Source organism: Sphaeramia orbicularis, chromosome 7, assembly GCF_902148855.1.
Source record: "Sphaeramia orbicularis chromosome 7, fSphaOr1.1, whole genome shotgun sequence".
In the NCBI taxonomy this organism is placed as follows: Eukaryota; Metazoa; Chordata; class Actinopteri; order Kurtiformes; family Apogonidae; genus Sphaeramia; species Sphaeramia orbicularis.
The window spans coordinates 2178426-2201645 of NC_043963.1; the positions used below are offsets into that span (position 1 = coordinate 2178426).

General features: G+C 39.1%; 1 protein-coding gene across 1 annotated transcript in view; it reads left to right on the forward strand.

Moving 5' to 3' along the window:
- Nucleotides 1-266: 266 nt before the first annotated feature.
- The window catches only part of celsr3 (cadherin, EGF LAG seven-pass G-type receptor 3), a 207968-nt gene continuing 185014 nt past the window's right edge, over nucleotides 267-23220 (forward strand). Inside the window, 4 exon segments of the mRNA XM_030137998.1 lie at nucleotides 267-735; nucleotides 738-940; nucleotides 5922-8076; nucleotides 8079-8129. Of these exon segments, the coding sequence (XP_029993858.1) occupies nucleotides 339-735; nucleotides 738-940; nucleotides 5922-8076; nucleotides 8079-8129 (2806 nt within the window). The 5' untranslated portion in view covers nucleotides 267-338.

Genomic DNA, 23220 nt, shown 5'->3' on the forward strand with positions numbered 1-23220 from the left:
GCTGCTGCTACTGCTGGTGGTGGTGAGGGTGGTGGGGGAGAGAAATTACAGGTGGGGGAGGGTGAGAGAAAGATGGAAAAGGGGGAGGAGGAGGAGAGAGGAAAGGGAATAACAAAGGCAGAGGTGAAGGAGAGAGGAGGAGAGGGAGGGGAGGGGGGGGAGGGTCAGGACACCCCCCAGTCAGACCGACACACATGGGAGGAAGAGGAGGAGGAAGGACGTGGGGGGGAGGAGGAGGAAGAGGAGAGAGAAGGCCCAGCTCAAGGGGGCATGGGAGTGTGGGGGGGCAGATTGTGGATGATGTGGACCCCCAGGGGGGGGCCCACTGGAGGCCCCTGATGCCCTGGCCTCGGTCCCGCCGTGCGGCCAACAGGCACCCTCACTTCCCCCAGTACAACTACCAGGTCCAGGTGGCCGAGAACCAGCCCCCCGGGACCTCCGTCATGGTCATGTCCGCCTCAGACCCGGACCCCGGAGACGCGGGCCGGCTCAGCTTCAGCATGGCCCCCCTCATGAACAGCCGCTCCTCGGACTACTTCCACATCCACCCGGACACCGGCCTCATCACCACCACCCAGATCCTGGACCGGGAACACATGGACCTGCACTACTTCCGGGTCACGGCCACAGACTCGGGGTCCCCTCGCCTGTCCGGGACCACCATGGGTGCGATCACCGTGGCCGACCGGAACGACCACTCTCCGGTGTTCGAGCAGACGGAGTACCGGGAGACGATCCGGAGAACGTGGAGGAGGGCTACCCCATCCTGCAGCTCCGGGCCACCGACATGGACTCCCCCTCCAACGCCAACATCCGGTACCGGTTCGTCGGTGACTCCGCCGCCATGGCCCGGGCCGCCTTTGAGATTGACCCGCGCTCCGGCCTCATCACGACCCGAGGGGCGGTGGACCGGGAAACCAACGAGCACTACACCCTCCAGGTGAGAGCCGTTCACCCACCTGAGGGCAGGTCAGGGTTCGGGCTGAAGTCCAGCCTTCAGTCTGCCTCAGATTTACAGTTTATATGTAATGACGGGCACGCGCACCGAAACACAGGCTTTAAAAACTCAGGCCTTTGTGAAGATTTAAGCTAGATGTCTGTTCAGGTTAGCCTGTAAACAAAGGAAAACACGGAAATACAGATTCTAGGACGGACAACGGAAATACTCCAGCAAGTTCACGTGAAATGATGAAGTTTAGAGGAAGAGGGTGGAGCAGAGAAGTGAAGGTACAAGATGAATGATGAAAAAAGTAAGAAGTTTGGTGTTGCGAATGTTAGCATCTTAGCTAATTAGCGCCAACTCTGTCAGCTAAACAGGACTGTGTGTATTTACCTGATATGACGGCGTATTATGTGCACATACGAAAAAAAATAAATAATAAATTAAATCTATCTAGCTATCTATCTATCTATCTATCTATCTATCTATCTAAAACCAAAAACGTTGTCCTACTACGAGAATAAAGTCATAATATAATGAGAAGTTGTACTTACTCACCTCATTAGAACTGTGAACATTTAGTTTCAGTTCTCCTTTGGGGGAGTTTGGGGTTAGACACAAAGGCCAGTACTGAGTCTGTCCTCCATCAACACATTAGTCTGAGGACTTTGAAGAGAGTTTGCACTCATTAGGGTTTGTTGTAAGAACTGAACTGATTTAGAGTAAATTTCCTCTTTTGAGGAGGAGAAACTGATGCAGTGGTCAGCTGCAGGGCTATCAGTGGAAACAGCAGAACTAAACACAGAGGGTTTATGTTTCTGAACAAACTGAGGATTCTATACCGAGTTTTTCAGTCCAACAGAGGGGAAAGTTGCTGCTTCGCTTGTTGCCTTCGCCGTAGAACTGGAAACTCTATCGAATTTTGAAATTATGAGTTTAGTCTCGTAAAAGTACAACTTTATTCTCATTAAAAACAGACTTTATTCTCATTAATTAACGACTTTATTCTCGTAGTGGCAAGCATCTTTTTTTTTCTTATGTGGCCCTAATACGCCGTCGTATGATATAAAATAAGGCTTTATGAAGTGTTTCCACATTGTCATCCTTCATATTTGGTTTATTTTATTTGTTTTCATTTATCTGTTCTGTCCAGTTCAGTAGAAGGTAAATGAAGTCATCATTTATGTCCCTTCACAGTGGTCTACATGAACTAAAGACAAAACAGGATTAAAAACAAACGCAGCGGTTAACGACTACTGAACCAACACAGTTCCGCTCAGAGTTTAAACCCGTTTTCATCCCATTGGTCACGTCACAAAATCAGTTTGTGTCTGTAAATAACGTCACCAGCTCATGGGTGCATGGTTTATACGTCTCGGACGTGGAACCAGGAAAACTATATCTTCATAGGTTCATAGCAGAAGCAAGGTTTGGTTATGATTCTCTTTTGGTTTCTGATTGGTTAGTGGTTCTGGATCGTCCCACTACACTGCCATCTACAGGCCTGGCATGCTCTTGACGGTGTAGATACACGGGCCGTAAAAACGCAGAGTTCTCTGAAAACTATCACATTTGCATGCGTTTTTTTTTTTTTTTTAAACAGAGAGGGGGACATCTCCATTTTCAAAAAATACCTGGCGACATATAAACATAGCCTGAACCAGAACATGAACCTCTGACTCACATATCCAGGTCTGTTGGCCTCGGTGGGTTTCCTACTCAGTGTTTTGTACATTATGGGATTTTTGGAATTACTGATCATACAGAGGGTGAAATTAGCATACAAATCTGATAATTATTGTACATCTGGCAACTAGGGCTGTGTATCGGCAAGAATCTGGTGATACGATACAAAACACAATACTAGGATCACGATATGATATATCACGATACTGTTAAAAAGGCTATTTTTACTGGTTTTCTTTCTTTTTTAAGAGATTTTATCCTGGAAGAATGGAATTACACCACAAATATGTACAAATACTTACCACATTTTTATTTGCTCACAGCAGCATCTGATGCTATATCACAACTATATTTCCTTCAACTTCAATGATGTTTTACAGACATTATAGTTTCAGATCCTGTTCAAATGTTCATATTCTATTAGTTCAGAACTAACATCAGAACAAGATTTGAGTTCAATCCCAACAAAGGAACGAACATTATTGAGTAAAAGACAGTTACATAATAATAAATAAAATATAAACAAAAAACTAAAATGAACCTCCACAATATCTGCATTTGAATAAATACCTAAAAATATCAATACAGTACTTTTTAATATTGATACAGTATTGTGAAATGAAATATCTCGATATATTGCAGAACCGATCATTTCTTACTGGCAACGCTGACGCACATCGTCAGGTCTGTCAGCCTCTACGTGTTTCCTACTTTCCCAGACGTCTCTTGTTACATATGTAGAAGTTGCAGACTAGGTTATGATTGGCTCCAAAATTGCTGTGATGTCACAAATCCTGCTCTATAGCTCCGCCCCTTCAGATATTTGGACTTTTAGCAGCAGAGCATGAGAAATCCCCCCAATGATCACATAAAGCAAACGCTGAAAAATACTAGGATCTGAGAGGAGGAGACCTTTAAAACACGCATTTAACTGCATTTTTATTTAACCAGGGAAAAGAAACTCATGGAGATTAAAAATTTGTTTTTCAATAATGTCCTGAACCAGACAGCAGCAGCAGAAGTTGCACAAAATAGAAATGACAGCCATACAGCCACACTAAAAATAAACATAGAACACAATAAAAGTCAGTTGTAAACCCATAGAAAAAACACTAAATAAGAACATACGTATAAAACACCATCAATAATGTAAAAGGGACTAAAAGTATAACAACAGTGTTCCTTAAAAGCATCTCAAAGCAGAACCCGATTCAGTTAGTCACTAAAACATCTACGTCCAGGTTGATCCTTTTAAATTCATTCAGAAGGACTTCGACTATTGAACCTCCTCAGACCCACACATGGGTTTACTGTCCACGTTTGGACAAGAGTTTCACAGCTTTATACAGAAAAAACAGCAACAACTGTCCACCGCAAAAGACATTCCAAAAAAAAAAAAGCATCTGGAAAAACTGTTGCATCATATTACCAATATCAGTAATTATTGAATTAAAAAAAAAAAGCCCAAACTACTTCTTTCCGGGGTCAGAGGAGGTTCAGTAGACCAGTTCCTTTGGTTGGATCTCCTTCTGTCGGTTGTTCCAGGCAGTGGAACCAGAACATTTAAAAGCTTTCTTTCCTGGTTTTGTTGACTAGAAATAAGATTTTTAGGTTTTATTGCACAAAAGAACAACACCGAATGAACAAATACACAAAGAAAACCAACAGTTTCAGACAGATTTATGCATGAAGAGCCCAAACCAACTCCATAAGGTCTGGTCGACCTGTAATTGAATGAATTAAACCACAGTGACATTTACACCTGGAGTTGATTGGTTTCCATTCACAAGGTTCCAGTTGGATTGGATTCTTAGTTTATTGAACACTGAGGGATTTGAAATGGACGTGGAAGAGATTGACAGAAACAATACAGACGATGAACAAATACAGAACTGACCCCAAACAGTTAAATTACTAGTTACCTTAACCTTCCTGGAACCTTAACAGGTTCCAGGAAGTGCCTCGTCTTCAGAGATGACGAACAGGTTCAGCTCAGGCTTCACTCATCACTAATAAAGGCTTAAAAATCAATTCAGGGATTGAATTAACCTCTTAATAGCCAGTATTTTCTAGGAAGAGAACTGGAAGTCCAATATACACATTAACCCTCAAAGACCTAAAGCATCTACTGATCTAAACTGTTTAATACCTGTTGATCCACTAATCCTATCAATCCATGTCAATAATTGGTGTCAAATACAGTTCTTCATCTTTTCATGGTCATCAGATATGACCATATTTGGACGTTCAGAGGCTCCATAGTTACCGTGGAAACACCGTCATCTTCTCCAACATTGATTCACTAGTCAAACCCATGGAGTTGGATCAATGACAGTGGATGGACACACTGGGATTATGTTCAGTTAGTGACAGATTGGACTGAAAAGGACACTGTTTATTCAGTTTGATCTGATTCTGATATAAAACCCTTTGAATTTACTCTGAGTTTTCATGAATATTTAGATGATCAGTGAATTAAATACAGAAAAATACAGGATTTACAGTGAAAAAATGCAGAAGATTATGTTGGGGTGGTGAATCACTGAAAGAAAAATTCATAAATTCAGAAGAAAAAAATCATTTGGAAGTCACTATAAAATGGGTCTTTAGCTGAACCACAGAAGCAGGTGTTGAAACAAAACGTCATTGAAAAAGCACCAGACAAAGAAAATGATGTGGAGATTGTGATTAAATATGATCATATTATCTTGATCAAGTGATTATGTTAGAAATGTAACCTCTAACTCTGATGAAATAATATTTGTTGACTACATCTAAATGATCAGTAAAATAACAAGAAATTCACTGATTTTTTTTGTTTTAAAAAATGCAAAATGCAGAAGATAATATTCTAACAAATATCAATAAAAGTACAAAAGCAAGGTTAAATGAAGGGAAAAATTCATGTGTAATTATTTTCTTCCATTTTCTTGTTGATTTCTATTTTCATTTCATCAGTGACAGATAGAAATAATAATAGACAGTTTTAAACGGTGATAAATTGGAAAATTCAGAGAAAAAGTCATGTTATTAGACTTCATTTGAAGGTGACACCTTCTAGTTTTACTATTTAACATGTGACTGAAACACAATCTATTATGTTGGATTTCAGTTTGATTTGATTATTATGTTTATGCGTCTTCAACACATTTTGAAATAGGTTTAAGATCCTGTTATCGTATCAACTGCAGAGAGGAAACATGTCTTTATACACAGATTCCGTGCTTTATATTTTTATGGACCGTCAATTTAAAGCGTGAGTTCCATTGTGTTTTGGTGTCGGTTTGTGTTCCAGGTCGAAGCCACTGACCAGGGGAAGGAACCCAGTCCTCGCTCGGCCACCGTGAAGGTCCACATCACCGTCCTGGATGAAAACGACAACGTTCCGCAGTTCAGTGAAAAGCGCTACGTGGTGGCGGTGAAGGAGGATGTCCGGCCTCACTCCAAGATCCTCCGAGTCAGTGCCACCGACCGAGACAAGGACAACAACGCCGCCGTCCACTACAACATCAGCGGGAACAGCCGTGGACAGTTCTTCATCGACAGCATCACTGGTGAGATCCAGGTCGTGGCTCCATTGGACTACGAATCGGAACGGGAGTACGCCCTTCGTGTCCGGGCGCAGGACAACGGCCGCCCGCCTCTGTCCAACAACACAGGAATCGTGAGCATACAAGTGACAGACGTTAACGACAACCCGCCCATATTTGTGTCCACGCCGTTCCAGGCCTCGGTGCTGGAGAGCGCCCCCATCGGCAGTTCCATCCTCCACATCCAGGCCATCGACACTGATTCCGGAGATAACGCCCGTCTGGAGTACAGGTTAACGGGCACCAGCTCCGACACGCCATTCGTCATAAACTCTGCGACGGGCTGGGTCACCGTCAAATCCACCCTTGACCGTGAAGCTGTAGAACATTATTTCTTCGGCGTGGAGGCCAGGGATTATGGGATGCCACCTCTTTCTGCCACAGCCAGTGTCACAATTACAGTGATGGATGTTAACGACAACCGGCCCGAGTTCCTCCAGAAGGAGTACTATGCCCGGCTGAACGAGGATGCGGCAGTGGGAACCAGCGTGGTCACGGTCACCGCCGTTGACCGGGACGTGAACAGCGCGGTGACGTATCAGATCACAGGCGGAAACACCAGAAACCGCTTTGCTATCAGCACAGCGGGCAGCGCTGGACTCCTGTCTTTGGCCCTACCGCTGGACTACAAACAGGAGCGCCGTTATGTCCTGACCGTCACCGCCTCGGACCGAACGCTGCATGACACCTGCCAGGTGCACATCAACATCACGGACGCCAACACCCACCGGCCTGTTTTCCAGAGCGCTCACTATTCCATCAGTGTCAATGAGGACCGGCCTCCTGGGAGCACCGTTGTGGTCATCAGCGCTACAGACGATGACGTCGGTGAAAATGCTCGAATTACGTACTACCTCGAGGACAACATCCCTCAGTTTCGGATCGATCCCGCCACGGGGGCAATAACACTCCAGGCCGAGCTGGACTACGAGGACCAGATGACCTACACTTTGGCCATAACAGCTAAAGACAACGGCATACCGCAGAAATCAGACACCACCTACGTTGAGGTGAACGTGAACGATGTCAACGACAACGCACCTCAGTTCGTTAGCCCCAGGTATCAGGGAACGGTGAGCGAAGATGCTCCTCCATTTACGAGTGTCCTTCAAATTTCTGCCACCGACCGTGACGCTCACGCCAACGGCCGAGTCCAGTACACGTTCCAGAACGGCGAGGACGGCGATGGAGATTTCACAATCGAGCCTACATCTGGCATTGTGCGAACTGTTCGCCGTTTAGACCGGGAGAGCGTTCCCTTCTATGAACTCACCGCCTACGCTGTCGATCGCGGCGTGCCTCCTCAGCGGACCCCAGTCCACATCCAGGTGACGGTCCTGGACGTCAACGACAATGCCCCCGTGTTCCCAGCTGATGACTTTGAGGTTCTAGTAAAGGAAAACAGCGCCGTGGGGTCCGTGGTGGCCCAGATCACAGCGACAGATCCTGACGAAGGCGCCAATGCTCAGATCATGTACCAAATCGTGGAGGGAAACATCCCTGAAATCTTCCAGATGGACATCTTCTCCGGGGAGCTCACCTCGCTCATCGATCTGGACTACGAGGCCCGGAACGAGTACGTCATCGTGGTCCAGGCCACGTCGGCGCCTCTGGTGAGCCGGGCCACGGTCCGAATCCGGCTGGTGGACCAGAACGACAACCGGCCCACTCTGCAGGACTTCCAGATCATTTTCAACAACTTCGTGTCGAACCGCTCCAACAGTTTCCCGAGCGGCGTGATTGGGAAAGTACCAGCCCACGACCCGGATGTGTCTGACCGGCTGTACTACACCATCGACAGGGGCAACGAGCTGCACCTGCTGCTGCTCAACCACACCAGCGGGGAGATCCGCCTGAGCCGAAACTGGATAACAACCGGGCCCTGGTGGCTCCCATGCAGATCACCGTCACAGGTAAGTCACCGGAGTGAGTGTGGTCAGAACCGATTCCCCTGAGGTTTAAGTTACTGTGACCGTCAGGGTTTAAAGCAGGCCTGTGGAGGTCTGAGGGGGGCGGGGCATGTCTGCTGCATTCCAGCACTGGGTTTGAACCTCAGGCAATTGGTTTGAAGTCTGTTTTTGTGCATTTTGAGTCAGAATGATGTGAAAACATTCCATGAAACCTCCTGGAAAACCACTCAGTTTTAGATCCAGAACCAGGGGATTTGATGAAAAAAAAGATTTTGCCACAAACAATGCAAACCCTACAAATATATCTGTGAATGGATCAATAATCTGCTTATAACAGATTTTAGGATTTTGTGTAAGACTGATGAGAAAGGTACAAATGTAACTTACATTTTAAAAATATTTTAACTATAACAGTATTAGATTGTTATTATTGATATGCAAATGAAAATAAATATAGTTTTACTTTTTTGATGGATATAAATAAATATAAATAAATTATATATATAATTAATAATTAGCATTAGCTGGGAGCTCTGGACCAAACCGTATCTGAAATAAGGTGGGGGATAAAATACAGAGAGGATGATTGCATTTTATTCTTTTTTTGCCCAAAATAAAACCAATGCAAAGAACAAATTTATTATCAGTGCCCTCTGAAGCAAACAGTCTTTTATTGTGCTAGTTTAATCATTTTTGTTTAAAAAATTGACTAATGTTCGACTCTTATGTATAGCCCCTGTAGAATCGTCGTCACCCTACATTTATTATCCTCAAATTTTTGCATTTTTCAGTGAAAATTAGGTGTTTGCCTGTTAAATTCAGTTTAAGTATCGAGTAAATATAAAGTTACCATATCACAACAAAGAAAAATGAAGAAATTAATAAAATTAATTAAATAAAGTAGCATTAGGTGACCGGTCTGAAGTCTTTTTTTTTGTGCATTTTGAGTGAGAAACAGATGTGAAACGCTCATTTTTAGATCCAGATGATGATTATTTAATGAAATATTAAAAAACAAAAGTGACAGAAGTATTTACCTTCTTTACTTCTGGAAATGTACAGTAAAGATATTCAGTAAATGTAAAGTAAGCCCCCCAGAACTCCATGTTCTTCACAGTGAAATCAGACAAACAACAGCTTTATAAGGAGTAGTGGAAGAAGGATTCAGAGTCTGTGAAAATTCATAGAAGAAAACCTTCATTATGTGAATGTGGAGCTCAAACTGTTTCCAGATCAGTGATCACACATAAATAGGCAATTTGTTCAGTCTGTGGTGCAACTGGGATGGACCAGTGTGATTGTAAAAAGTCATTTCTGTCTTTACAATGAGAACAAATGTAGCAGAGACAGAAGGAACTATAGACCTGACTCATTCACACAGTAGAAATACATGTACAAGAACGTCAGGATTATCAGAAAAACAGGGTTCAAGTATGTAAAGTCAAGAGTGGTTTTACTATTTAATTAATCCATCTAATTTTATTAATATGGTGTCCATTCATAAAAAAGTTATCTCATGACACTTTACATTTAGAGTGTAAATATTACAAATATTGGAGTGATTTAAAAAAAAAAAAAAAAAAAATCTGACACTGCCTTCTAAATATACTGTACAGTTACTTCAAAGTTTCAGTAAAATATAAATGCTGCAACTGTAAAAACACATATTTAACATGTGACTGAAACACAATCTATGTTCTTTTTCAGCACATTTAGAAAAATAGAAAAGGGTTTTAGATCCTGCTGAATCTCAAATAGTGGGCTCAACTGCAGAGAGGAAACATGTCTGTATAAATTAAATATAGGAAAATATCAGATTTTCACAAAAAAATGCAAAACACAGAGAGGATGATATTACAATAAGTAAAGGACTCAGAGAGTGCAGACCCCCCCGATCACCATCAAAATTTAATCATTTCTTCCTTGTGCCAGTATCAACATTTCCTGAAAATTTCATGAAAATCCATCCATAGCTTTTTGAGTTCTCTTGCTAACAAACAAACAAACACGCAAACGCATAAAGCAAAGTGATCACAATACCTCCTGGCGGAGGTAATGAAACCACCTGTCACTACGAGAATAAAGTCATAAAATATCTAGATAAAACCCGTAATTTTGTGAGAATAAAGTCGAATACAAAAAGAGTCATAATTTTATGAGAATGAAGTCATAATATTCTGAGAATAACATCGTAATTTAAAACAAGTGGGAAAATGTAATAATTTACAAAATAAAGTCGTATCCACTGGTCTCATAATGTAGAACTTGGAACATATTGTGAGGTTCTACTTTCATTTGGGGTTTACGCACAAAGGCCAAATACTGAGCCTATTAGCTCCGCCCACCAAATACTGAGCCTATTAACCCCGCCCACCATCAGCACATTAGCATTAGTCGAAGGACTTTGAAAACAGTTTGCACGTTTAGGTTTGTTTTGTTGTAAGAGCCGAATGGATTTGGAGTAAATTGCCTCTTTTGTGGAGGAGGAACTGACAGTTTCTAAATTCTGACTTTTTATCGCACTATTGTGAAGTTATTTTGAAAATATTAAGACTTTAATCTCATAAAAGTGCATTATTTTTGTTAACTATGAGTTGTTATTTTTTTTAACTACGACTTTATTCTCATAATATTATGGATTAATTCTCGATATTTTACGACTTTATTTTTATAGTTACGTGTTTTTATTTTCTTATGTGGCTCTAATACGCCGTTGTACTGCATAAAAGGTTAAATGGAGAGGAAACATCATTTGGGAACTGATGCAAAAGTAGCGCTAGGTCTTTATGGGTTAAGTAGAAAACACATGGGACGTATGATATTTGCATGTGTTGAGGTTCAGACGATGTCGGAGCTGCTGCTGAGGTTCGATTCAGCTGAGAGGTGTGAGTGTGGAGGAGCTCATCCAGTATGAGAACAACATCTGATCAATATTTGACAGTGTTTGTCGTCAGTGTGAGATAAGTGGCAGTCATTATTCATTCATCAGCTTTGTGCGGTGTTTGTTGGGACTTAATGGAAGCTGTTGGTGGAAACACATGGAAAATACTTTAGTGAATTGAAGGAAATTAGAGTGTGACGGATGACTGCATGGACTCCACTCATGAACACAGCAGATGCATGGAAAGTATGACTTTAATGTGACTGGAACAAGTCTAAACAATTATTTTCACAGACGCTGATTTATAATTGGATTTTCTGTGCATTTTTGACATTATAATCTACAGAAGAGGATTAGGGCAAGTGGAAGAAAAAAAAATTAAGTTCCAATATATTTGTATTTTTATTATTATTCTGGTTAGGGTTAGGGTTCAGAATTCTGACTTCAAACTCAGAATTCTGACTTTTTTCCTCAGAATTCCAACTTTTTTTCCCCCTCAGAACGCTCACTTTTCCTCAGAATTCTGATTTTAAACTCAGAATTCTGACTTTTTTCTCAGAATTCTGACTTTAACCTCAGAATTTGGGCTTTAAACTCAGAATTCTGACCTTAATCTAAGAATTTTGATTTTAACCTCAGAATTCTGACTTTAAACTCAGAATTCCAACTTTTTTTCCTCAGAAATCTGACTTTTCTCTCAGATTTCTGACTTTTGTCCTCAGAATTCTGAGAATAGTCAGAATTTAAACTCAGAATTCTGACCTTAATCTAAGAATTCCAACTTTGTTTTTCTGCAGCACTCTGACTTTTTTCCTCAGAATTTTGACTTTTTTTCCTCAGAATTCTGACTTTTTTTACAACAACAATAATAATAATAATAATAATAATAATAATAATAATAATAAAAAAAGTATTGGACCTTAATGTTCTTTTTTTTTTTCCAGTGGCCCTAATCCTTTTCCATAATAACCATATATCACCTTTGTTTTATTGTTTTGAAAGAGTTTTTCATTACTCAAACTGAAGCTCAGGGGGTGTCGTATTTGTTGTATTTTCTGAAGTATTTTTCCCGTTTCTGCATAAATAAAACCAAACTGGCACCTTAGCATGATGGTATCCATGGCAATGACAGGAAAGGGGCGTGGCCAGCAGCATGTCATTTGCATTTCAAACATCGGAAACAGTCCAATTAAGGCAGAAGTAAAAAACAGAAGTAAAATAAATATATTTATGAGATCTTTTGGGCTAAAATGCACAACTGTTGTGGACATATAGACCCTTCTTAAGTACCTTTAATGATAAATCATAGGCGTGAACTCAGTCCATCTTCTGATATTGCAATATTAACTTCTTTTATAATCACCAAACAAAAAACTGCAATTCTTTCGTATTTATTTTCACAACATCAAGGTAGTTCCTCCAAAAATAAAACGCCATTTAGGACAGAAAAGTATACAATGACATGGATTACAGATATAATACACTTATAATAAAGTCAGGATTTTATTGTGAATGTCATTATTGCCCTTATTTTCAGTGAATAAATCTAAAATATGATGGTGATTTTGTGGGTTTTGACATGACATTGGGTTAAGAAGGCTTTTTGGTGACATTCTGAATGAAGTATTGATTCTCCAAAAGGTTTAATAGTCTTTTAAAGGTTGTTTTCATGGTTTTCAAGTAAAGACAAGTTGACTCCGTTCCTCTGGTGTGTTGGTTTTTTCATGTTCTTTTCTGTGAAATGAGAAGCTCCGTTTTCTTGCCTTGGATCTTTCGACTTTGTGGGTTTTGTTGTGTGTTTTCCAATGCTTCCTTAAAGCTCTGCGCTGTCACTGATCAAAGCCTCCGAAACAGAGGAAAAGGGAAATGAGAGCAGCGTTTGTTGCTTTGAGCCGATACTGAATGTTGGGTTTGTTGTCGTCTATGGTGTGTCAGAGCTTTAACTGTGTGTGTGTGTGTGTGTGTGTGTGTGTGTGTGTGTGTGTGTGTGTGTGTGGGGGGACCTGCTGCCCTATTTACTCTGCTTTAATACACATGCAGGCTCATCCAGACCCGGTTTGGTGTTCTGAATGGGGATAGGATTAAATGATATAAAGTGGTTTGTTGATGGTTCAGTGTGGAGGAATCATGCATGTATGTGTGTAGATGTTGTATTTATTCATTTGTAATAGGGCTGTATATTGGCAAGAATCTGGTGATATGATACAAATCATAATACTAGGATCACCATACTATATATCACGATACATCATGATGCTGTTAAAAAGGCAATTTTTTATTTGTTTTTTCTCTTTTTTTAGACATTATTTCCTTGAAGAATTGAATTACACCAGAAATAGGGTGTAAGAAAATATTGGTTACTGTGAGCAAAATTATCACGGTTATCATTATTATCGCAGTATTGTTGAAATTGTGCTCAAAATGTTCAAAAAGTACTAATACACACACACTGAAATAATTTAACCAAATGTATTTTGAAAAAAAAAAAAAGACAACAACAACAAAAAACAAATAAAATTGGCACAATGCACTTTCTCTTGGCAGAAACATTCAAGTATCTGAGACTATTTTGTCTGTTTTTCAGTACTTTTGATTTTGCCTTTATATATTATATAATTCAATATTTCCTATACCCATGTTTGGTATCTCTTTTTTCAGCACAACTTCATCTATCTCATCTGTCTATTATTTTTTCACTTTAACCTACTATATCAACACAAAAGGACAAAAAACACACAAAAAATATAAAATCCAATTTGAAAAATGTATATAATTCATTGCATAAATAACACAAAGATGCTTAACGAACCTTTTCAACGACTTTAAAAGTGTATATTGTAGAGCTGCAACCGATTAATTGACTCAAAGTGATCCAGAAAAGTCATTCAACCACAATTCTCCTGAATCAAAGCTTTGTTTCCTTCTTTTCTCTGCTGTTAAACATTGGTTCCACTGTTGTGTTTCACACGGATATTGTGACGCACAAAGAAGCTTCAGTTCAGGAAAACTGCAATAGAATATTTCCTTTCAATCAATATGAGCCGAATAATCGAATTGTGACTATTTGCATTCGTTTCAAGCACCTAATCGATTACTCGGTTGCAGCTCTAGAATATTGGTTCCAAATATTAGGTATATAAAATTAAAATTGTAATAAATTAAAACTATACTCAGATATTTGACATAAATGCAGATCTTTACATAGGCGTTTTCTCCAGAAAAGTGCGGTAATCAAACACGGTTATCATGATTATTAGAATTTAAACGGTATTACTAACTGATGGCAGTTTTACCGTGGTTTGTTGTTATACTGGTAATCGTTCCATCCCTACCTGTTCCCTGTGTTGGGTTCTGTTGACATTCCAAAGCTACTAACTCACCTACATCTGTGATAAAAGCTCAACAGTCAGTTGTAGGTGGATTTTTTTGGGGGGAAATCCTCCTGTTTAGTCCTGAGTTCTTCCCCGTTTCCACAGTGTTCACCTGTGTTTTGCATATGTAGCTCAGACTAAGCATTAATCTGCTGACCTGCGTCACGTGGAGGTACATAAACGGAGGTAGAAATGAAGAAGAGAAGCCTCAGTGACTGAATGAACAGATCCACGGGTCTGTGGAGGAGTGGAGGATGGACGGGGACTCACAGATAACACCAAACACACAATGGAAGTGACAGCTTTGCTCCGAGCCCGACGCCGGCGCACTGTTGTTTCATTATAATCTCATAACTGTCAAATCCTGGAGCGATGAGCGGAGCAGGGAGAGTAAAAGAGTCCAGGACGACGCAGGAACCCAGAGAAAACAGGAAATGAATGAACAGAGTCGACTGAACTGTGACAGAGGCAGACGTTCAAGCACTGACAGAAACCCACAACCATCTGGAGGTTCAGGTTCAGGTTCAGGTTCAGGTCCTTCTAATACTATCATTAGTCGAATAACTTCATGTTCACCCACTGATTTACTGAGTTCTTCTGTGGTGCTCGTTCTGAATCTAGTATTTATTCCAATATTCATATAAATTCAACCATTTGTTCAATCGTTAAATTTCTAGTCGTGATGATAGAACAGATGTTGTTCTTTCCATAAACATCTGAGCATGCTCAGTTCACCCCCCACCACCTGTGGAATGGGGGTAAAACACAGAGCAGTGAGTGAGACTGACTCACTATAAAATAACGGTTTGGGATTTTTTTTTTTTTAACACCATTTTCCTTTTTTCCTTTGTCTATATTATGATGTTAAAATGTTCAACATTAAAATAAACAAAAGAAAAATGAAATAAAGCAGCAAAACAGAAGCAAATGGAGGAGTTTGTTCTAACTCTGTTCTTGGTTATTTTCCCTTGTTTCAGCAATGCTTGTGTTTTTATTTTATTTTTTTATTTTTGTGTTAATGAAGACATTTTTGTAATACCAGGGGCCTCATGTACAAAGGTTGCGTACGCACAAAAACCTGGCGTACGCCCTTTTCCGCACTCATGTTCAGATGTTCAAAGGATGAAATGACCATGGAAATGCGCAGTGCTTTACGCCAAGTCCATAGCTGGCGTACACATGTTTCTAGTGCTTGTGGACCATTGGCGACACTTAGAGGTGACACTGAGAAACTGTTAATAATGTGAAAAAGGTTATTTCACAGAGCGATGTGCACATCAGATACACAGAAGAACAATGAACACACCAGCACATCATCCTACTGCCAGAGCAGCTCATCCACCACCAGAACCAGGCGAACCCTGAACTCATCAATACTCATTCTGCCCAGGAGGACGTTCAGTCCAACAACAAACATATACAGAGACCAGGACACAAAATTCACTGGTTGATACATTTATTTAATGTAGTGTTCATGTCTGTGAGAACATTTATAAATCGGTCCAGGCGCTCATTGATGCCGCCGATTGTCCTCATGATGTCCTCTTGTGACTCGGGTGAGCACAGGTGAGGACGTGGCTGAGGACGGACATCAGCAGCTGGCTGTTGGACCAGAGAACCAGCTGACACTGGAGGCTGGAGGAGGACCCTGATCTGTGACATGAGGCTGAGAGGAACAGTCTAAAACGCTTAACGTAGCTTAATGTGCGATCAGTCATCACCAATCTGATGGTTTTGATTTTTGTAGAGGTGATAGTGGACATGATTGTCCATGCATAATTTGGTGATGACTGATTTTCGGACATTAAGCTACGTTTATCGTTTTTACATAAAGTGTTTTAGACTGTCCCGCTGAAACTACGTCTGATCATCTTCTCCTGCCTCATCATCTGTTTAAAGTAATAAATTGATGAATTAAACATAAGTCGAAGTCTTTGATTTCCTCTTTGATATCCTGACATGATTACACATGAACCTTTATTTTGTTTGGCTGTGATCAGACTGCTGTATGACCCATAGAATGAACAAATGTGTGAGTTACACAAATACTAAATATATATTTACCTTGGGGATGATCTGAGTCAGCCCTGTCAGAACAGTGTCATTCACAATAGTGTCGACTCTCTGCTCAAACGGGCTGAGTTCGTCTCTTCTTTCCTTCCGCCTGTTTTGGCCTCCGTTTCGCATCCACCTTGATGTCATGTGGTCATGCAGACAGGGGAATCCCAGAGGGAATCCCACCTGCAGGCCCCCTTTATACTAATTTGCATATTTAAATGTGGGTGTGGAGAGGGAGGAGTCTGGCACTCCAACATATGTGGTCAATTCCACACTGATTGGGATGAATAAAGGACATGTGCTTGGATTCAGGTGTACACTCAGTTTTATTCATCTGGATTTTTTTGTGCATACGAACTTTTCTGGAGTTGGGCGTACGCCAGGTTTACGTATGAAATCCATGCAAGTCTGTACACATGAGGCCCCTGGTGATTCCATGCATAGAAGGGGTTTGAACCACAAGAATGTCATTAATTCTACACATGGGATACATTAATGCAACACATATCCATATAACACACACACACATACACACACCCATCTCTGCTGTATGTGTGTGTATCTGCAGTTGTGTGTTATTTGTATGCATGTGTCAAAGTCGACTCGCCGAGGAAATATTATTCACATCAGTGTGAACAACAATGTTTTCATGTCAGAGACGGTTTTCTGTGTGTGTTTGTGCAGATGTTGTGTGTAGAAGCATCTGCGTATGCGTGTGTATGTTTTGTGTACTTTGTGTGTATGTGTGTTTTTTATGTGTGTTTATGTGTATGTTTGTGTGTGTTTTATGTGTGTTTGTGTGTGTTCTATGTGTGTTTCGAGTGTGTTTATGTGTGTTTGTGAGTGGTTTGTGTGTGTTTGTGTACTCTCAGGTGGCTCAAAGCTTTACACTTGAGAGTGTATTCATGTCTTTCAGTGAATAATATCTAAGGATGCCAGAGTGCTGCTTTTCAGTCCCTCTTCCTCCTCCTCCTCTTCCTCTTCCTCTTCCTCCTCCTCCTCTTTCTCCCCCTCTTCCTCCTCCTCTTCCTCCCCCTCTTCTTGTTCCTCCTCTTCCTCTGTTTGCTTATAACTCACATATTTATGGGGTGTACAGATTAAACGCTGAATCCCTGTTTGTGTTTTGTGTGTTTAAAGTGAACACAGACACATGCTGCGTTTGAGGTCAGTTGGTCGATGGTCGATGGGAGGAATTAGAAAAAAAAAAACAACAGCAGCATTTGGCGCCGTGGACAGTTTCCCGGACGGTTTCAGTTCAAGGTGCCCTTGAGCAAAGAAAACCCTCTGACTGGTCCAGTGGCCGGCAGCAGATACTGGTTCCACTGGCACAGTCCCAGTAGTAGAAGGAGCAGAGCTTTAGTGGAAAAGATGAAGGTCAGAACAAAGACAGTGGAGTCTGAAGGACCACGGAGCACATTCACAGACAAGAACCACAGTCCAACAGCATCTGTTAGCTTAACCTTTAGTAACCCTTTAACCCCTGAGTCCTGACTGCAGGTAAAGGTTCACATATTAACCCTTTAACCCCTGTGCACTGGGGGCCTTGTTGACTTTTCCTTCTCCTCATGATAATATTCTTTAGAGTATTTATTTTATCTGTTCCTGAAAAAGTAATGGATTTATTGGATTGACCTGGTGCTTCTGTCTTTGTTCTGTTCTATATAGCATGACTTTTCTTGATGTCCTTAAATCATTTTATGTGCAGATTTTGATGATCTAGTGAGCTTTATTTATTTATTTTGTTTTTTATTATTTATTCACTGAAAAAAAATCTAAATGTTTCCAAGTGTGTTTTCCTCATTTCTAGTCCAAATATCTCATCACACTTTAAATCAGAATCACCTAAAGAGGAACTGTTCAGTGAGATATAAGAACTGATTTATAGACAATAGATCTTGAAAATCGGATTTCAACAAATATTACCCAGATCATTTTCATTTGTTCCATTGGCAGATTTATGTTTTTTCTTAATTCAAGGATTTTTTTTTTTGCTTAATTTGAGATATTTTTTCTTAATTCAAGATTTTTTTTTTTGCTTAATTCAATTTTTTTTTGCTTAATTCAAGATTTTTTTGCTTACTTCAAGGTTTTTTTTTTTTTTTTGCTTAAGTTGAGATTTTATGCTTAATTCAAGCAAAAAAAATCTTGAATTAAGGAAAAAAAAAAAATCTGCCAGTAGAGCAAGTAAATAGCAGTAGTAATAGTAGTCAATAGTATAGCAAATCTTGGTAAGATTTCTTGAAATCAGATTTTCCAAATCTGTTGTCTAGAAATCAGTTCTTATATCTCACTGTAAAGTTCCTCTTTAGGTTCTGTCTTATTTTAAGGGTGATGAGATATTTGGACTAGAAATGAGAAACATACACTTGGTCAGATTTAGATTTTTTTCCAGTGTTCAACCTCAGAGCAGATGAAGTTTTTCAGAAAACTTCCTACGCTTCTATCTGCTGTAAAACCAGAAAAAATCTGTTATTTTAAATCCGTTACACGTGTTAGTTTCTGTTCCGTTTGTCGTATTGTTCAAAGAGTTTATCAGATGCTGTTTGCTTCGTTTTTTTTTTTTTTTTTTTTTTTTTTAACCCGTGGAGCCAAAGCCAAATGCAGCGTTCACAGACTGTAGGAGTTTAGTTGTGCTGCTGCTGTGTCTAATGTCCTGGTTTCCTACTGTATATGCTGATAATAGTGAGTTTGGACACAGGTCAGTGCACCATGAACACACTTACAGTACATATAGGTCAGTGCGCTGATGCTAACTGGAGCTGTACCAGTGCATTATGGGTGAAAACCATCCTGCTGAATGTGTAAGGCATCTAATGCATTTACATGTGGGTCAGATGAGAAAGGTCAAACCCCAAGAGCAAAGAAAACACCCACTTCTGTTTACTTCATAAAGGAAAGTGGGTTTTAAGACCTAAAAATACACTAGGAAATAGCCTTTAAGTCAGGGGTGTCAAACACACGGCCCACGGACCAAATCCGGCCGCCAGAGGGTCAAGTCCAGCCCACGGGATGAAAGTGGAAAAATGGCACTGAAGACGTTAACAGTCAAAGTTGTCAAAGTCATTTTAGCTCAGGTTCCACATATAGACCAATATGATCTAAAGTAAAAACTAAAAACAGAAAAACCCATAAATAATGACATAGATTTTGTTCTTGAAAAATTTTGTGAAAAAATTACATTTTACATTTACAAAACTATCCTTTCACAATAAAATGCAAATAAATACAAAAATAAAAACAAATATGAACAACCTTAGAAATGTAATTCTACCAATGTTCTGTCGGTTAGTAAATGTTTGGTGCATTTGATCCACTGGGATCTGTATGTTGTGGTGTAATATTGTAGAAATTGTTCTTATTTTAGTTCCAAACTCCAAACTTTAATAATATTCTGCCTGTTTCCACATGTTTGTGTAGCATTGTGTCTAAATTTACATGTATAAATAATAAGTGGAAGCAGAATATAGTTAAAATTGCACTAATTCTTCTAATGAAATGTCATTTTTTCAGGTTATTCACATCTTTTTTTGTAAAATGTAAATATTTCCATAATTTTATTTGTTTATTTTTTGTACTAAAACATAAAGAACAACTTGGAGTTGTCATTGTTTATAGGTGTTTCTGTCATTATTTTACTGGTCTGACCCACTGCAGATCAAACTGGGCTGAATGTGGAACCTGAGCTAAAATGTGTTTGACGCTCCTGCTTTAAGTGTTTGTTCTGTTCATTTATATCAGGGACGTCAAACACATTTTAGTTCTGGTTCCACGTTCAGGCCAATAGTTTAGTCGAGCATAGTAACCTATAAATAATACAACAACTCCAAGTTTTTCCACTTTGTTTTTAGTGCAATAAAAACGTTAAATTATGTAGATATTTCCATTTACAATCTATCCTCTCACAAGAAAGATGTGAATAACCTGAAAAAACTGAAAAATAAGTGCAATTTTAACAATATTATACCTTGACTTATTATTTATACATGTATATTATACACAATGTTACACAAACATGTGGAAACGGGCAGAATATTGTTAAAATTTTGGAGTTTGGAACTAAAATAAGATCAGTTTCTACAATATTACACCTTGGTGTATTCTTAACACAACGTACAGATCACAGTGGATCTAGAAATACACAAAATAATTCACCCTTTAAAACCATTTGTATCATATTTGCTACACCAGGTTCTGAGACCTTTATCTTATCAACCAGGTCAATACTGTTCTTATAAACCTGTTGTATGTGACCTGATAGGTGTTTTCTGTCCCCTGGTGGATTATCATCCCACTACAGCCAGTGGAAGGGCTTTTTTTCGCCCTTTTCATTATGTGCACTAATGTTAAATCATCCATCGCACGTTTTATAGGAGTCTTTGGTAATTTTCAAAAAGTTACGTGAAGAACATTTATATTGTTATTTGGTTGAAAATGAAAAAATAATGAAAAATATTGAAATGGTGGTGCCATTCAAGGGAAATAAAAAAGGCTGCAAAAACTTTTATGTAAAAAAAAACAAACAAAAAAAAAAACCTGTAATGTTCTGTATTGTTTTAAAATGTTACTGGTAAATTTTTTGGGGGAAATTTATTATCTAAAGTTAATGTTGTGAGCAAAAAGTCGCCAAAAACACCCAATGTATCGCATGTGATACAAAAAAAATATAAAAAACAAAATGACATGATAATTACACTTTTCTTTTTTTTCCCCTTTTGTTCAGACAAGGTATAATTTTTGAGATGTTACCTATAAAAAGAAAAGTATAATTACATTAACAGAAGAAAAAGTGAACGTCATTAGCCTTAAAATTACATGATAAAACTTTTTGTTTGGATTATGTTAAAGGGGTGAATAAACATTTAAATTCCCCCCAAAAATAGAATTTTGGGCCTAGTTTTCATGGGTCAGGTTTTACAGGGTTAAATAACAGGCAGAATATTATTAGAATTTAACTTATTTTTCTTATTTCATTTCATTTCATTTTATTTCATTTATTTCATTCATGGTTCTGCATTTCATCAGCAAACATTCAATAAACATCCAGTGAACAAACATGTACACACCCATGCTCGAAAAGGAGCAGGATGAAGAAAATCTGATATTTCCTGCCCCCTTCTAAATAATAATAACCTCAATGGTTAGCAATACAAAACTAGCTATAAAATCATACTGTATAAAGTCAGACAAACCAAACTAATTACATCCAAAGATAATACAAAATGAATACAAAACCAAGTGCAAAACTACATGTCCAGGAAGTACAAAACATCTGTAAATATATACCTGATGAAATGATGCAAAAGCATTATACCAGACCAAAATAAGTAAATAAATATGTCACAAGATGCAAAAACAAATACAAAGCAAAATGTAAAAACTTATAACAGTTCATATATGAAACTTCAGTTTTTTCAGGTTATTGACATTTTGTCATTAAAGGATAGTTTGTTAATGTAAATATTTTCATAGTGTAATATTATTTTTTTCACATTAAACCAAGATGAACATGTAGAGTCATTATTTATCAGTTATTCTATTATTATTGTACTTTAGATTGTACTGGTCTGAATGTGGAACCTGAACTAAAACCAGTTCAACACCATTAACTGTTAATGTCTTTAGTTTAATTTTTGCACTTTGTAAATTCATCCCAGGGGCTGGATTGGACCCTTTGGCGGGCCAGTTTTGGGCCTCGGACCGCATGTTTGACACCTCTGACTTATATACAATATATTCAATGTTTCTGTTAAATTATTAGAAAAGAGGAACGTGAAAAAGGGAAGCGAACATGAGTGAAGGCTGTAAGAAGTCACGCTCCGTGTTTAATGTCATGTTGTGATGACACATGGTTTGGCGCCCAGACCTCCAGAAAACGCCACAGGCTCCAGTTTACACAGAACCACGGGCCTTAAATGAGCTGCATGAGTGGGTTTTTTCCACTCAGGCTCTAAATTGATTCAGTCGGTCAAAGGTTAGAGATTGCGGCGCAGTTCGAGTGAAAGAGAAGGAGTTCCGTTTCCCCAGTGGGTTTGTTGCATATTCATTTATACACAGCAGATTCAGGCTGATGCACTGGAATTAAAGGGGATGTCACTGAAAAAAACAGGGCAAAGGTGACAGTTGTAATTAATTGAAGCAGAAAAAAGAGAAATTATACACATACTTAAAAGCATTTGATCCAAATTCACACATTTACACATTTATTTATACTTTATTTTTTAACATATTTTACATTTTTTAACAAACAGATGATAAAACAAAAGAAGAGCATCAACAGGCACAGACAGGGGAGTATGAAAACCTAAAATGCAACAGTAACAAAGTGGGTCAGAGAGTCACAATATTATCCAATCATGATAAGACAGTTGAGTTAACCCGGGTACTGTTCCGTTTCAGTCCAGCTCAGATCAGTCACATATGTTCTCATGTGTCAGATCATGTCCACGTATGTGCAGAATGGTTCCTCTGCACATTTAAATATTCTATTGATTATTAATATTGATGTTTCTATTTCCGATCCTCATGAACAGGACATGTCCACATATTTATGTCCATATAGTTTAGAAACATCAATATTTCCTTAAAGTTTAATGGTAGATTTTTCTTCCTCAGTCAGATGTGATGACAGTAGATGGAAATTATTATTTACAGTCAGAGCAGGAATAATATTAGAGACATTTAGAGGAAGAATATTGAAAATCAGAGTCAGGGAGAAAAAAAATGTTGATATAAATTCAGTCCAAACCATCTGTGAGTTTTAGAAACAAAGAGAAGAATTTAACCC